This window comes from Mesoplodon densirostris, chromosome 12, assembly GCF_025265405.1.
Source record: "Mesoplodon densirostris isolate mMesDen1 chromosome 12, mMesDen1 primary haplotype, whole genome shotgun sequence".
Lineage (NCBI taxonomy): Eukaryota > Metazoa > Chordata > Mammalia > Artiodactyla > Ziphiidae > Mesoplodon > Mesoplodon densirostris.
Window position 1 is genome coordinate 27,128,784 of NC_082672.1, and position 16,717 is coordinate 27,145,500.

The 16,717-nt window shown below is 40.0% G+C and overlaps 1 protein-coding gene across 1 annotated transcript; it reads left to right on the forward strand.

Annotated features, from left to right (window-relative positions):
* The first annotated feature begins 1,159 nt into the window (after window positions 1–1,159).
* On the forward strand, window positions 1,160–15,382 carry IL22RA2 (interleukin 22 receptor subunit alpha 2). The gene is given in 5 exon segments (XM_060115374.1): window positions 1,160–1,220; window positions 4,967–5,102; window positions 7,473–7,651; window positions 14,079–14,245; window positions 15,233–15,382. Coding segments are annotated over 5 exon segments (693 nt in total).
* Window positions 15,383–16,717: the final 1,335 nt, after the last annotated feature.

The following is a 16,717-nucleotide window of genomic DNA, read 5'->3' on the forward strand; positions in this document are numbered from 1 at the left end:
TGTCTATTTTATTTGCTGCTGCATCCTTGCTGCTGAGAACAATGCCTAGCACATGGTAGGGCAGAAAATATATGTTCTTGCATTAATTAATTAATTAATTATTACTTAAATAATTATTGATTAATTAGTACTGCTCAGCAGCCATCACTCTTCCTTACTAAAAGGGCTATTCTACCAAGAACTTGAAAGTTTGACTACCCAAGAGGAAAAAGAAACCAGCATATATTTCTTCTTTTGACCCAAAAAGCCTCTTTAAAAAAATCTTTATGACTTTCTTGTGCTTTAATGTATAATTTTAGTGTCTCTAAAAACATGTGGTAAAAAAATTTTTTTTTTGGTCATAAAACTGATGACGTGAATCATGGGCAAAAACCAGATGACCTAGTTTGATTAGATAAGAAGATAGGACAAAGATTTAATGTAGTTCAAAATGAACATTGCCCCCGCATTCATCCTTTTAAGGAATTACTTGGTTTGATGGGCTCAAAATCTTTATCAGCTAGGTTGCTGGAAACCGAGGGCAGGAATGGAAAAGGAAGAAGCATGAGCTGAATGGGGCCCATTGACCGGGGCGGCTGTGGAGGGTGGGAGGCAGCCCTCCAGAGAGGCTGAGGTGGGCAGAGGGTATGAGGTCTACACCAGGGAGGCTATGCGAGGAGCTTCCGTGAAGACAAGAAAAGGAAGAATCAACCAGAGACCCCACCTGCCTGAACCACTGCCAGGGGCCCTGATAGTTGCAACTGCCAAGCCCTCTACTCAGAATCACCCTGGCAGCCCCTCTGCCCTCTCTGCCAGAATCCCTGAAGCCCTCCTTCACTCATCTGCGAGCATCTTGCATAATTCCTCACCCTACCTGCCCTCCGGGCCACCAACCCTCAGTGTTTTGCCTTTTCTCAGCTAGCAAAGCTCCCAAAACAACAAGCGTCCACATCAAAGTGACTTAACAGCAAATGTTTTTTGAAATGATTCTTAATACTTATTACCCCCCAAATTATAACACAATATAATTTATGAACAAAATGAAATTGTGTTTGCTTCAAGAACCATGGTTACAACCAAAAGGGGATGTTGAGTGGGAGGATTCGAGTTTCCTCTCCTGTCCAGAGCTGTCCTCTCCTTGAGGGGAACGCTGGTCACCTGACCAATCACACTCACAACCATGACACCTAAATGTTGCTTTCTAGGCTTCCTCATCGCTGTCCTCCTGCCTGGTGTGGTAGGTAAGTGCTTCATTTCTTTTTAATTGCTCACAGCTTTGTCATCTGAGTCTGCTCAAGGGGACTGTTAGACATGGCGGTGGTGCATTTCTGGGCTTTGTAAAAATTTCAGCTCTCTCCTGTCACAAACGGGTCCAGACAGACACAGGATCCGTTTCTCTCTGCAGCCTGAATAACTGCATGCGGACTTCACGAGTAGCTACTAAAGAGAGGCACTCTTGTGGGTGCAAAAACTTCCCACAGGACAAACATACACCCCTCTCTGTCTCCTGAGCCCTTCTTTCACCTTCAAGGACAAGATAGCATACTGGTTACCAGCATAGCTCCTAAGGCAGACTGCCTGAATCTGGATTTCAACTCTGCCATTTTATTATCTAGAAAAACTGGGGCAACTAGCTTAAACCCCCTCTGCCTCAATTACTTCATCTGTAAGGTGGGGATTGTAGGTCACTGTGAGGCTTAAATGAGTTAATACATGACAAGTGCTTAGAGCAGTGCCTAGCACAGAATAGACCATAAATAAACAACATGTGAGAATTTGCTGGTGGGATCCATGGAGAACTCTTCAAGAGCAGAGAGCATCTTATCATCCCAACATACCTCTGAGAAAGGCCATTAGGACCCCCAGTTAACAGATGGGTACCTCTCAGTATAAGTGTCTCAAGTAACTTTCACAAGACTGTACAGTTGCCCAGGACTGATAACATAAAAACAATTCAATCCTCCATTTCCCAGAAATGTGTGGATCTGAGTAGACTATGCCTTTGGTCTTTGGTCAGACCAAGAACTCAATTAGCAGAATATGGCAGGAATTTAAGTGCTACCCAAATGACCTTGGCTCTGTATCTTACCAGACCTGTAACCATATGGGCAAGATACACAACTTCTTTAGACCTCAGTTTCCCCACGTGTAAAATCTACTAATAAAAATACCTACCTTATTGGGTGGTTGTGAGAATGAAAGAAGATGTAAAGCTTTGAGCACAGGACCTGATATACATTTAAGGTTCAAACACGTTCAGTGATTAACGAAGGCCGGCCAGGGGGAGGAGGCGGGGGGAAAGAAGAAGGAATATCTTCATCCTCTCGTTGTTCTGCTTCCTCCATTAGCTCCTCTCTCCTGAGGCTTTTCTGTTGGTTTGCTGTGACGGGTGAGAGGCAGGCTCCAGGGCCAGACAGCCTGGGTACAAAATCAGCCTCACCGTCTGCAGCTGCACCAGCTCTTTTACTTCTCCAAGGCTTGGATTTTGGTCTGTAAGAGGAAGACCACAATAATATCTTTTTCACAGATGAAGACAGGTAAAATCTCCCCTGTGTCTGGTACAGAGGGATTGCTATATTCTTTGATGGAGGTTAGCAGTGGTGTTACAAAAATGAGAGAAGAAATCTGGAGACAGACGAGGTAAAGGACACTGGACTATCTATGTTCAGGATAGCAAATCAACTCTAGGAAGGATCTTCCGGAAATTGTGCATGCCTGTCACCTCCTGAAAACTTCTGCTAAGTACAATTTTATGTGCTAAATACGATTGATTGGGTAGTGATCTGGGTGAACAAAACCAATGGTGGCATTTGACTCTTTCCAAGTACACATCACCACCTGATGCACTGAAGGAGGTCCAAAAATGAAAATAAAAACAAACAAAAACCAAATAACAGTAATGACACTATTTGGTTGGTAAAAATAACTACCTAAGGAAACAGCCCCATTCATTAGAAAGTAACACATCTTGAATGTTCAGAGCTGAGACCATGGACTTAGGAGAATTTGCTTCCACCTTAATGATATTTGAGCAAAGACCTAAAGGAGATGAAGAAATGAGGCATGTGGAAATCCCGGGAAGAGTATTCTAGGAAAAGGGAGGGGCCAGCGCAGAGACCTCGGATGGGGCCATTCCCAGCATGGTGGACCAGGAGAAAGGAGGCCACTCTGGAGAAGCCAGGGGGCAAGTGGTAGAAGATGAGGAAAAGACAGGGGATGTGCTTCCTCACTTCTCCTGCCCACCACCTATCCCTTAGCAGAAACTTTGGGCCTATTGGAGAGGCGAAGCTTTACCTCTGCCCATTTTAGGTTTTCAGCTGGGACTCTTTTTTTTTTTTTTTTAACTTATACAATGTTACATGTCAAATTTATTCAATAAAAAAGTCGGCTAGGCTTCCCTGGTGGCGCAGTGGTTGAGAGTCCGCCTGCCGATGCAGGGGACACGGGTTCGTGCCCCGGTCTGGGAGGATCCCACATGCTGTGGAGCGGCTAGGCCTGTGAGCCATAGCCGATGAGCGGGCGCGTCCGGAGCCTGTGCTCCGCAGCGGGAGAAGCCACAACAGTGAGAGGCCCGCATACCACAAAAAAAAAAAAAAAAAAAAAGTCGTCTAGGACTCCTTAACAAAAAGGCAGATTAATAAAACAGTTTACTAATGCGTGCAGCGCACAACACCAGGGGCCATCCTGTATGAAGAGAAACTCAAAATGGCGGCTCAGAATTGCAGCTTCTGTAGCATCTTCAACAAAGCACGATACACCTGTAGGAACATGACAGGACAGAGGAAAGCAGTTTTAATCTTCCAAGGGAGGAATTTGTGGGAAAGTAAATACGTGGGAGAAAACCAATGGAGTAGGTTTCATTTGTAGATTCTTCTGGGGCCTTCTTTGGACTGATAAGAATCTGTCTCCAGTAAAGTAAAAGGAGAATTTATTGGGTTGGCCAAAAAGTTCGTTCGGGTCTGTCCACAAGCGCCTACCAAAAACCCGAACAAAATTTTCGGCCAGCCCTCTATATCCTGCCTTTAGGCGGAAAAAAGGGGGAGATCAAGAGAGCTTTTCTGCATTTGCTGCTTCTTAATTGCCTTCAGCTCAAAATGATTTTTATGTCAAAGAGGCATATTTGGGGGTAATGTATTCTGGTTTCCTTCAGACCCTAGAATAAAATTTTGTCAAAGGTCTCTTGCCTCCAGTGGACTAAATGTAGGTGAGATTGAGCGCTCATGTCGCATGAATTGACCAAGAAAGCACAAACTATGCCAGTGAGAAATGATCCCCTTTCCTGCTATGACTCCTGTCGAGACTCTTCTCAGGAATGCTGGGTTCCATGGCAAGCCCTTGGGCAGTTTCCCTCCACAGCCTGGACCACTCCACCTGAGCAGTTATGCTCGGGCACTTGGAACCAGGATGCAAGCAGGTAAGAGCATCCACTCAGGAGTGGAACCGGCCTACATGCCATAAAGTCAGGTCAGCTGAGAGAGGTGGAGGGCAATGAAGTAGGAAGAAGAGATGAAGCAAGAACCAGAGAAAGGAAGAATGAGTTCCAGGCTGAGGTTCTGGAGGCAGAATAGAATCCAGGCGAAAGCTTGCCTCAGAGGAGCAGTAATACAGGGTCTCCTAGGAAGGTGGGCAAAGTGGCCTTGGTGAGGCCTTTCATCTCAGTCATTACATTCCATCACCACCAGGGGTGGAATTAAGGACAATACTATCTTTCACTGCTGTTACTTCCTCTCCAGCTTAGGAGTGGGGTGGGAGTTTATCACGTATGTTCTTATAGTCTGGATCACAACTGTCCTGAGACTTTAGCATGCATCAAAATCATCACATCAAAGATCAAAAATGCTGATTTCTGGGCTCCACTTCCACCATCTGCACCTATAGCAACTATTTCAAAGAATCCTGATGCAGGTATTATTACATTGAAAATTATGGCTAATAATGATGGTGCTCATATCAATGTTCAGTGTTGCTCCATTTCTTATTGTTTTAGAAACTCAGCCAGCCTACGAGTCTCTGAAACCTCAACGAGTACATTTTCAGTCCCAAAATTTTCACAACATTTTGCACTGGCAGCCTGGGCGGGCTTTTCCCGGCAACAGCAGTATCTATTTTGTGCAGTATAAAATGTAAGTAATCTGAGCTTCCTCCAGCTAGTAGAGATGGCCACTAAGATTCCATGTTCTAGAAGGCGATGGAGTGTTAGGGTCTGAACTTTTGTCAGTTTCAGAAAGGTTGAGAAGAAGCAGAGGTGGGGGCAGGAGTGTGTCTTCCCTGAAGGTGACACAAAATGCATGATGACGTGTAATCTGTGACGGGAGATACTTCATCCCTCAGAGACCCAGCACTGAGACTTCACAGGGTCAGCCTTTGGCTTCACAACAGAGACTCTCAATACACACTTGTCCACTGAATGTTAGAAGCAACTTGTTTAGCACCTAATAGGTACTCAATTAAATTGACACTATTGATAGTTGAAAAAGAAGTTGTGGGACACATGGATGTGAGTGTGTAAACTACATTTTCAATTTAAAGGTCATTTCTTTAGAGTGGGTTTACTATTTAGAAAATTCCTTTCAAAAATGAACGCTTCCTGTAAGCATGAATGCAAATTGGAACACACTGAGGCGTGTTCAACCTGTGTGATCTTCAGACTAATTCTAGTGGATCGTTGCCAAAACTCAGATATAATCCACTCCTTTCCTGGATTGCGGCCTGGAAACAGAAGCTCCTGATTTGCAAATGGCAGGTTTTCCCCTTCACACATCTCTGTTCAGGGGGCTGGGGGTGGGAGTATGCCGATAGGAGTTGAAGCTCTTCCTTCTCTTACATAGATTGAGATTCTGGCTGAACATAAGACAGGAGATATTATAGTTTAGCTTTTATGATTTTCTATTAGAAATTCAGAAGATTAGATGTAGCTATGGACCAAAGTAGCAATTTTTATGCCATAAATTCATTCATGTCTCTCCAGCATGGGGTATATCCAAAGTCAGATTTTTCCATTTATCAAGCTCTCACTAACTTCAGAAGGACTATTTCCAGAAGTTTCTCGGTCTTTAACTGCTGCTTTTCTCAACATATTTTATGTAGCAACTGTAAACTTCACAAATCTTTACAATAAAGATTTCTCCACTCCAAAACCAGATTTGTGCGTCGTTGGAAATGCTTCCCTGTAGGAAGAGGGGATTGATGATCTTTTTATTCTTTCCCTGTAGGCAGTATAAACATATCCAAAGTGGGCCTATTTATGGTTCAACATAAACAGTAGATTAGACGTTGTTTTTCCATGAAATTAATGAAGATTAAACTTTAGGGCCCCATGGAAAAATTTCATAGTTGTAAGTCTTTTTCTTAAATAGAGCTCTTAAATTTGTATAAATTTCAGAATACCTGGATCCATTCCTACCTATGTGATATTTTCAATAGCACAATGCAGATTTATATTTTCAAAATCTTTCGTTTTGGGTCTATCCAGTTCTCATGGGTCTACTGACAGTTTCTGTCCCATTTAGGATAGGTCAAAAAATGAAGTATTACACTAAAAAAGAACCCAGTCATTACAGCTAAATTAAGCTAGCAAAGGCAACGTCTAATAAGAGTTAGAAAACATTAAAGTGTGCTTAATATATGTTGTTGGTTCTACTCTTATGGTGTCTTCTAATATAATGAAACTGCTGTCAGCATATAGTTTACAGAGTACAGACATCAGCAGTACTCTTCATTATATGGCTAAAAAGTTATATTTCAAGTCCTTCAACAAATATTTTGGAAGCTTTCTCCCCAGCCTCTAATTCCTTCTCTGTTCCCACCATCATCTTATTGCATTTTCTTTGATTTGTGACTGGTAAGGAAGGGAAGCATTAATCTTCCCTTTTGCTGTTACACCATCCCACAGTCTTAAGCTGAATCAACGTATCTGGCACTTCGCCTCATTACGTTTTCTTCCAGGGTTCTCCCCATTCTCTCCCAGCCTCTAATTACAAAACTCCTTAAAGAGCCCTTCCTACAACCCTCGTTCAGTTGTCAAAAAAGAGGTTGACGTTATGTGTTGGGTAAGTGTCACCTGAGATGAAAAGTGGTGGCAACTTCTCAGAATCAGCCACGTTACTCAACAGCAAGCTGAAAATAAGTGAGGGAAACCACAAATTGTTGAAACCTCAGGAGCTTGAAGGACATGGAGAGCTCGTAGTCAAAAATGGAAGTTGGTTCAGACCCCAGGAGAAAAACTTCACTAAGTACTAAAAATCCAAAAACCCTTATGCTAGCGTTACAGAAGGGATCAAGCTTGAGTTTATATTTCAACAAGATAGCACTTTGATAGCACTTTAATTAATTAAACATTTTTTAAGATACTTAAGAACAGCTGTCAACTTTCACAGTGGTGCTGATATTGGAGGACAAATTTCAGCCAGTCTGAAAACTGAATAGACTGAAAAAACTGAAGACTCCTTCAATGGAATAAAGGAATGCAGATTTTTGTCTTTTCCCTTCTATAGGTATGGACAGAGACAATGGAAAAATAAAGAGGACTGCTGGGGTATTCGAGAGTTCTTCTGTGACCTTACCAATGAAACGTCAGACATGTGGGAACTTTACTACGGGAGAGTGAGGACGACCCTGGCTGGGGTCCACTCAGGCTGGACCATGACACAGCGGTTCTCTCCCTGGTAGGAAAGTGAGTTCCATGGAGTTTCTTTGCATTTGCTTTTCGTGCCCTTGAATAGACCTCATGCAGCATGGTTAGCTAGCTACCAGGCCCTGTGCTTTGGTGAGGTCCACACCATTGTCTCATTTGATGTCATTCTCAGAACAGCTCTATAGCAGATGGCTTTTACTATTCTCATTTACAGCCCAGGAAGTCAAGGCACAGAAACTTACGTAGTAGCCCAGGTCTCAGAATTCAAATTCGGCTGCCTCTGATTCAGAGCTGACACTCTATCCCACTGCCAGGATGTTGCCTGCTAGAAAAAAGAAGTATTTTTAGATAGCAGAAAAGGAGCCATATGGGGTTATTCCTAAACATGACGGTTAAGTTCTTGAAAATACACATTAGAAAAATTTTCTATTGAGGAAATTAAGACTTTTAAGTCACCTCTCCAAAAGAGGAGACAAAAAGTGCTCTCTTGTATCCATTTCTCAATGATGTATATTCTTCTAATTTAGTCATAATGTCAGAATAATATACTATAATCTATGATGTAAATTATAAAAGGAGCCATTGCCAACAGACCTTATATAAAATAGTTGACAAAAGGTATGAGAAAAAAAGTTTAATGTATATGTACAAAGATATGCATAACAAGACAGAAAATATGGGTATCTATTACAGTCCTCACAATGGCAACTAGTCATGAAGCTGTAGTTAATATTTATAACTGCTTTTCTCATGATTTAACTCAACGTTCTCTTTCTTTTCAGCCAGCACCTCAACTTTTCATTCTTGAGGAGTTTGAGTCCTTTTGATCTTTCTCATATTAACTTAACATAGTCTTAAATTAATTTTTATCACTGAATATAGGAGTTCTAAGAGGCACCTCCGAGGATACCAAGCATACTTGACCCCGCTGTATATATAATTCTATTTCCCTTTGATAATTGGAACCAGTCACCCTAGACAACAGAAGCACTGCATTTCCTCCTTGTTGGTTAAATGGCATAAAGAGCTCCCAACCTTCAGGAGGCAGCCTCAACTTCCAATTCTTTGAAACAATTGTTGTTATAACCCAGAAGAATTAAGGATCAAGTGTATGGGAAACAAACCATTGAGTGGTTTGAGTTTACTAGTGAGAATTGCCCCTCCTACTTCCACTTCCTGTATCCTAGACCAGTAAATTCTTTCCATGGAAGAAATAGCACCATATATTGGTCACAAGATTAGAGCATGTACAAATTCACATATCACCTCACAAGGTATTGTCTGTCAAACTGAGTTTTCAATTGTCCACCTTACCTTCCTATGAAGCCGGGGGCTCTGAGTGATGGGATATATGGTAAGGCTGAACATTCCTGTGGGTGTGAGACTTGACTTCACTACTTCTACATTAACTTAGATTTTCTGTCATAAGCAATATATCGTGGTGTACTATGCTCATGAATAAGGCGTTCACTACATCCATGGTGGGGCGTGGTCATGGGGACTGGCTGATAAAAGCACTGAAGCGGAAAGACAAATATTCAATCAGAAAAGTGTCTATTCCAGTGTCTCTTGTCCCGTCCCTGTTGGAAGGGATCAAAAAAGTCTGCTATATAAAGTGAACTATACTAGGGGTTCAGCACTGGTCCTCCCAACTGGGAAGTTGAACACGCAGGAGTGCCAGTCCAGTCTTGGCAAGAAGAAGTCCATATTGTCGAGTCTGTATAGCTTCCATCCCTTTTCACACTGCCATTTTGAGCCTATTGAGCAAGTGTGGGGCATCGGGCAGACAGGCTTTCATTGCCTCCACCTAGATTTATTAAACAGCTTTATTGAGATAAAATTCACATCCCTTACAATTACTCATATGTGTACAATTCAATAATTTTTTACTATATTCACAGATAAGTACAACCATCACCCATAGTCAATTTTAGAACATTTTCATCACCACAAAAAAGAAACTCCATACTCTTTGGCTATCACCCTCCTATTCTCTCCCTCCTTTAGCCTCTCAGCCCTAGGTGACCACTAATCTACTTTCTGTCTCTAGAGAGTTCCCTCATCTTGATATTTCATATGAATAGAATCATATAATATGTGATCTTTTGTGACTGGCTCCTTTCATTTAGCATAATGTTTTCAAGGTTTGTCCATTTTGTAGCATGTATCAGTGCTTCGTTCCTTCTTGTGGCTGAATAATATTGCAGTACATGGATATACTGCATTTTGTTTATCCATTCCTCAGTTGAGGGATATTTGAGTTGTTTCCACATTTTAGTGCCTGTGAATAGAGCTCCTATAAACATTCATGTACAAGTTTTTGTGTAGACATGTTTTTATTTCTCTTGGGTATATACCTAGGAGTGGAATCACTTGGTCACCCTGTAACTGCATGTTTAACCATTTGAGAAACTGCCAGACTGTTTTCCAAAGCAGCTGCACCATTTTCCATTCCCATCAGGAGTGTATGAGGGTTCCTATTTCCCCACATCCTTAGCACCACTATGTCACTTTTTGATTATAACAGTCCTAGTGCATGTGAAGTGGTATCTCATGTGATTTTGATTTGCATTTCCCTGATGATTAGTGATGTTGAGCATCTTTTCATGTGTTTATTGGCCATTTGCATATCTCCCTTGGAAAATTGTCCATTCAGATACTTTACCCATTTTGAAATTGAATGATTTATCTTTTAATTACTGAGTTTAAGTTTTTTGTATATTATGGACACCATTACCTTATCAGATATATGATTTTCAAATATTTTCTCCCATTCTGTGATTTGTCTTTTCACTTTCTCAATGGTGTAATTTGAAACCCCAAAGTATTTAACTTTGGTGAAGTCCAATCTACCTATTTTTTCTCTTGCTACTCATGCTTTTGGTGTCATATCTAAGAATTCTTTGCCAAACCCAAGGCTATGAAGATTTATCCTAAGCTTTCTTCTATGAGTTTTATAGTTTTGGCTCTTACATTTAAATCTTTGATCAATTTTAAGTTCATTTTTACATATTATGTGAGGTAAGCGTCCAACTTCATTCTTTTGTATATGGCTATCCTGTTGTCCCAGCATCATTTGTTGAAAAGGTATTCTCTACCCATTGAATGATCTTGGTACTCTGTTGAAAATGCAAGCCATAGAGAGAAGATATTCACAGTGCATGTTTTGGACGAAGGACTGTGTCCAGAATGTACAAAGAACTCTTACAAATCAGTAATAAAAAGAAAAGACAACTAATTTTAAAAATGGGCAAAGACTTGAACAGGCTTTTTACAAAAGGCAATATTCAAGTGGCCAATGAACATATGAAATTCCATTAGTCATCAGGGAAATGCAACTTAAAAACACAATAAATTGGTACAACACACTTACCAGAATGGCCAAAAGTAAACTTTTTAAAAATAATAATGCCAAGTATTAGAGAGAATGTGAAAAAAAATGGGAACTTTCATACACTGCTGAAGGGAATATAAATTGGTCTATCTACTGTGGGGAAATGGCAGAATTTACAAAAGCTAAACATATATAAACTCTATCACCCAGGGCCTCCCTGGTGGCGCAAGTGGTTGAGAGTCCGCCTGCCGATGCAGGGGATACGGGTTCGTGCCCCGGTCTGGGAGGATCCCATGTGCCGCGGAGCGGCTGGGCCCGTGAGCCATGGCCGCTGAGCCTGTGCGTCCGGAGCCTGTGCTCCGCAACGGGAGAGGCCACAACAGTGAGAGGCCCGCATACCGCAAAAAAAAAAAAAAAAAAGAAACTCTATCACCCAGAAATTCCACTCTTAGTTATATTCTCAACAAAATGCATGTTTCCCAAGTGACATATACAAGAATGTTCCTTCTACTTTACTCAGAATATCCAAAAACTAGAAACAACCTACAAGTCTGTGAATAACACAGTGGATGAATTGTGTTATTCATACAATTAAATACCACACAGCAATCAAAAGAACAAACTCTTTTTTTTTTTTTTTTTTTTTGCGGTACGCGGGCCTCTCACCATTGTGGCCTCTCCCGTTGCGGAGCACAGGCTCCGGACGCACAGTCTCAGCGGCCATGGCTCACAGGCCCAGCTGCTCCACATCATGTGGGATCTTCCTGGACCAGGGCACGAACCCGTGTCCCCTGCATTGGCAGGCGGACCCTCAGCCACTGCGCCACCAGGGAGGCCCACAAACTCTTTTTTTTAAATGTTTTTATAGCATTCTTTATATATATATATATATATATATTTTTTTTTTATTACTTATTTTTGGCTGCATTGGGTCTCCTTTGCTGTGCACGGGCTTTCTCCAGTTGCGACGAGTGGGACTACTCTTCGTTGTGGTGTGCGGGTTTCTTATTGTGGTGGCTTCTCTTGTTGAGGAGCACAGGCTCTAGGTGCGCAGGCTTCAGTAGTTGTGGCACACAGGCTCAGTAGTTGTGGCTCACGGGCTTAGTTGCTCTGTGGCATGTGAGATCTTCCCAGACCAGGGCTCGAGCCTGTGTCTCCTGCATTGGCAGGCAGATTCTTAACCACTGAGCCACCAAGGAAGCCCCAAAAGAACAAACTCCTGATACATGCAACATGGATAGATGTGTATGTATTAGATTGCCAGGGCTACCATAGCAAAATACCACAGACTGGGTGGCTTAAACAACAGAAATTTATTTTCCTCCACTTCTGGAGGCTGGAAGTCCAAGATCAAGGTGTCCACAGGTTTGGCTTCTTCTGAAGCCATTCTCCTTGGCCACTTTCTTGCTGTGTCCTTCCATGGTCATTCCTCTGTGCTCAGTTGTATGTGTCTTCTTATAAGGACACCAGTCATATTGGATTAGGGACCACCCATACCACCCATATGACTTCATTTTTTAAAAAGCCATATGCTTTTTTAAAAAAGACCCTATCTCCAAATGCAGTCATATTCTGAGGTACTGGGTGTTAGGACCTCAACCTATGAATTTGAGGGGAGGCACAATTCAGCCCATAATTATATATATACAAATAAAAGTGAAAGAGTGAAAAAAGCCAGACACACAAAAAAGTGTATATTGTATGATTCCAAAAATGAATGTACATGGCGATAAAAGTTAGGAAAATTGTGGTTATCCTCTGGGGTTAAGTGATTGGAGGAAAGGTGAAGGAGGTTTCTGGAGTGCTGGTAATGTCCTGGTTTTTGTTCTGGGTGGTAGCTATACAGGAGTGTTTATTTGTAAAGATTTGTTGAGCCATATCCTCACAATTTATTTGTCTGTATCTGTCTTATAAGGTGATAAAAAGTGTATTTAAAATTTTAAAAATTCTAACCAAACAACAAAAAAGAAAACATCACCTTTCAACATGTGTTCACAATAAAAACACAAGGAAGCAGATCAACACAAGCAAGGTTGGAAGAAACAAGTACTGGCTGGACCAGTGCTTCAAGGATTTGTAATATTGGAAGCAGATAATAAAATAAATAAGCTTAAAGAAATAACAGAGGGAATAAAAACATAATCAAAGGACAAAATATTACTCAGACCAAATAGATTGAAAAAGACCCAAATAGAGCTCATAGAAATGAAAAAAATATAATCATTGAAATTCAAAAAGTTGATTTGGGGGGTTAAAGATCAGTTTAGACATGACAAAGTAGTAAACTGATGGACTGGAAGACAGCTCTGAAGAAACCCTTCAGAATACTCCACGGAGAAAAAAAAGATGGAAAAAGAAAAAAGAAAATGACATATGGAAAATCGAATGAGAAATGCTAACAGATATTGAACTGAAATTCTAGAATAAAAGCATGTGTGTCTCTATCTCTATCTCTATCTCTAAGTTGATTGATCATGGCTACTTTTCAAGAATTATAAAAGATATGTATCTACAAACTAAAAATACATAATGAATGCCGAACAAGAAAACAACAACAAAACCCATTAACAAATTAAATCATTTAGAATTACTATAGTTAATCTGGGGGAAATTAAAGTGACAATTTATTTAGTTTTCTTTCCTAGTTAACAATCATCTGATTATTGATAGAAGAATGCAAGAAACAAAAATTCTCTCTTGATCCTCCTCCTGCTATTCCATAGTATATAACATAATTCTGTTGAAATAAGTTTATAGCAACAAGTCTTCAAATGATTTTCAAGCTGCTTTGAAATTTTACATCTTTAAGGACCTACAAAATATTTGCCTTACACTAAGATCTTCACCCAAATAACTTTTTATACTTCGTTTTCCAAAACAATCACTGCAGGCTGTGGAAATGATTGATAAATGTCCTCTTAAAGCTGATTCAGAATATATGTCTTGGCAAATAAAGAATCATCTGCAAAGAAACTTCTCAGATATTTATATTTTAGGTGTTAGCAGTATCTCTTCATAATGATTTTTGCCAGATCCCTGAATTTAATAATGATTTGTTATTATGCATAATGTGTCCATATGAAATATTACATTTTTGAGTGATATTGTCAAATTTTCCTATTCTTTCCTCAGCAAAAATAGATCCTCCAGTCACGAATATAACCCAAGTTAATGGATCTTTGCTGGTGAATCTCCATGCTCACAACTTACCATATAGAGACCAAAAAGGAAAAAATGTATCAGTGGAATATTATGGGCTAGTATACCGTGTCTTTGTAATTAACAATTCACTGGAAAAGGTAAGTTCAGATGAATAGATAAGTTTGGTATTTTTTCTTTTGCTTAAACAACATTTTAACCATAAAATAGGTCCTGTCTTTTGCTACTCTATCCCCTCTTATTTTTCCTTATCTTTTTTTAGTTCCTTCTCACTTTCACCCTCATTGATAAGCAATTAGTGGTTACCATCGCCATCAGAATTGTGTGTACGTGTGTTTGCACCTTTTCCGTCATTCAGCTGGTTTCCTTTTGATTTTCCCTGCATATCTAGAGATTGGTATTAACAATATTTAATTCCATTTGATTGTCACAAATATTCATTTTTATGGACTTTACACCTCTTATTTTAAAGTGGCTTTTGGATCAGATCATTATATATTAGTGCCAGTTTTGCTCTGATATTATAATCCTCCATTGGTGCCTTTATTTTGGTTTGGTGGTTAATTGAATGTTCCTTTTTTTTTGGTGTCCATCTAAGACAGGGTTCCTTTGGCTGTAGAAAACAGAAATCCATTCAAACTTGTTCAAATAGAAAAGTGGAGGGGAGAGGAGGATTTTTACTCGAAGGTAATGATCAATCTTTCAACAGCCAGAAGCAAGAAATAAAGTGCTGCCAGGCTTTGTAGTCACTGGGAAGGAGAAATGGAGAAGCAAGTTGTAAAGAATCTCACTCTGTTTCTCGGTGGTCACATGCCACATGTCTACAACTGCCTCCAAATCTACTCCATTCTCCTCACTGCACAGTTCAAATTCTTAAAAAAGAGACTCTGACCACTGGGTCAATCAATCAGCATCACTAGGGAGAAGTCATGTGGTTCCTCCACAGCCATGTGACCTGTGCCTTTCTCAGTCTGTGAGCTAGGACTCTGGAGAAGGAGGATGTGTCTCGGAAGACACCCTACAGCCCATCTAAACTGATCATGAACAACTTAGTTTTATCAAAAATAGAGCAAATCAATGACTTACGGGAAACCATTTATCATCTCATTTTTCCCCCTTGTGTGTAGGAGCAAAAGGTATATGAAGGAACTCACAGAGTTGTGGAAATGGAAGCTCTAACACCTCACACTGATTACTGTATAGTGGCTGAAATGTATCAGCCCACATTAGACAGAAGAAGTCAGAGAAGCCAAGAGAGATGTGTGGAAAGTCCTTGAAGTGCTCCGCAGAGTGGCAATCCAAACTCTCTGAGAACAGGATGGCTCGTTTTGAAGAATCTCATTGAAAGTTGTTTTTATATTTTTTTTTCTGAAATATAGTTGATTTACAATGTTGTGCTAGTTCGTTTTTATATATTCTTAATGCAATGTTCACCGCTATACTTCACAGACCTCTTGGTTTAATCATTCTTTCTTCCTTTATATTTTATTTGTAAACTAAATTTAAGCAGTTCCCCCCTGCAAAAAAAAAAAAAAAAAAAAAAAAACCATTAGAATTTAAAGAAGAGGCAGAAAACAAAGGGATGTGTGAAATACAGAACTTTATTTCTGACTGTAACATCTCTAACATAATCTCCGTTCTTCTAAGTCAGCTAAATGAAAATTAAAGAACCAAGGAGCAGTAGGCATGTTTTTAAATGTTGAATGAATTTTTAAAAATAGTATCACAGACAAGCAATCCTGATGCAATCCTTTTTCACTATCTATTGACAGTTCACTTGACATAGATATTTCAACTTTCACATAAGTGGAATTTTTATGTGAATGAGTATTTTCCCATGCATTTCTATTTTATATGAATATACTTTCCATACATTCATTTTCTATTATATAATATTCTTACTTAATGAACCAATATTTTCTTTTAAATTCTATTCTATGTAAATAAGAATAATATTTGAAAAAAAGCCTCTCATGATTTCTGGATTAATATTTAGGTTAAGTTTATCAGCAATAACATCTAAATACCAAAAGATGCCTACTTAATACAATTTCCTTCATTTCCCTCACATTAAGGTTTTCTTTTCTGTTTTTGTTTGTTTTTTAATATTGCCTGAGAAGAATATATCTTTATTCTCAAAGTCAGGTATAAGATTTTTCAGCAACAAAGTAAAAAAGAACGTTTAACTCTAATTTGTACCACACTCATTACTCAATCCTCCTGGTGAAGGGTCCCTTGCCAGTGGCATCTTCATAATCTCCATATACAAGGATCTTTTGAATGACAGTTTGGTTGGGGACATAGGGTATGGTTGGGGACCAGGTAAAGAAGTTGACTTGCAGCTGAAAGCATAGCATGAGTGGTGGGTTTATTGGGGAGAGGGGCTGGTGCTGGCAGAGATTGTAGAGCCAGTTGAAGCCCACCAACAATCTCCTAGCAGCTCCAGGCCTCAACAAGTGAAGGTCTATGGGCTCGGGCTCAGTATAGCAACAGAAAGCTGCCTTCCTCACCTTGGGCTCAGTGTTTAAGGCTGTCTTTTTTTGTGAAGAGATATGAATTGGAGAACATTTGTACGATTCCTCATGAACATTGCTACAAAATGTGACAAAAAT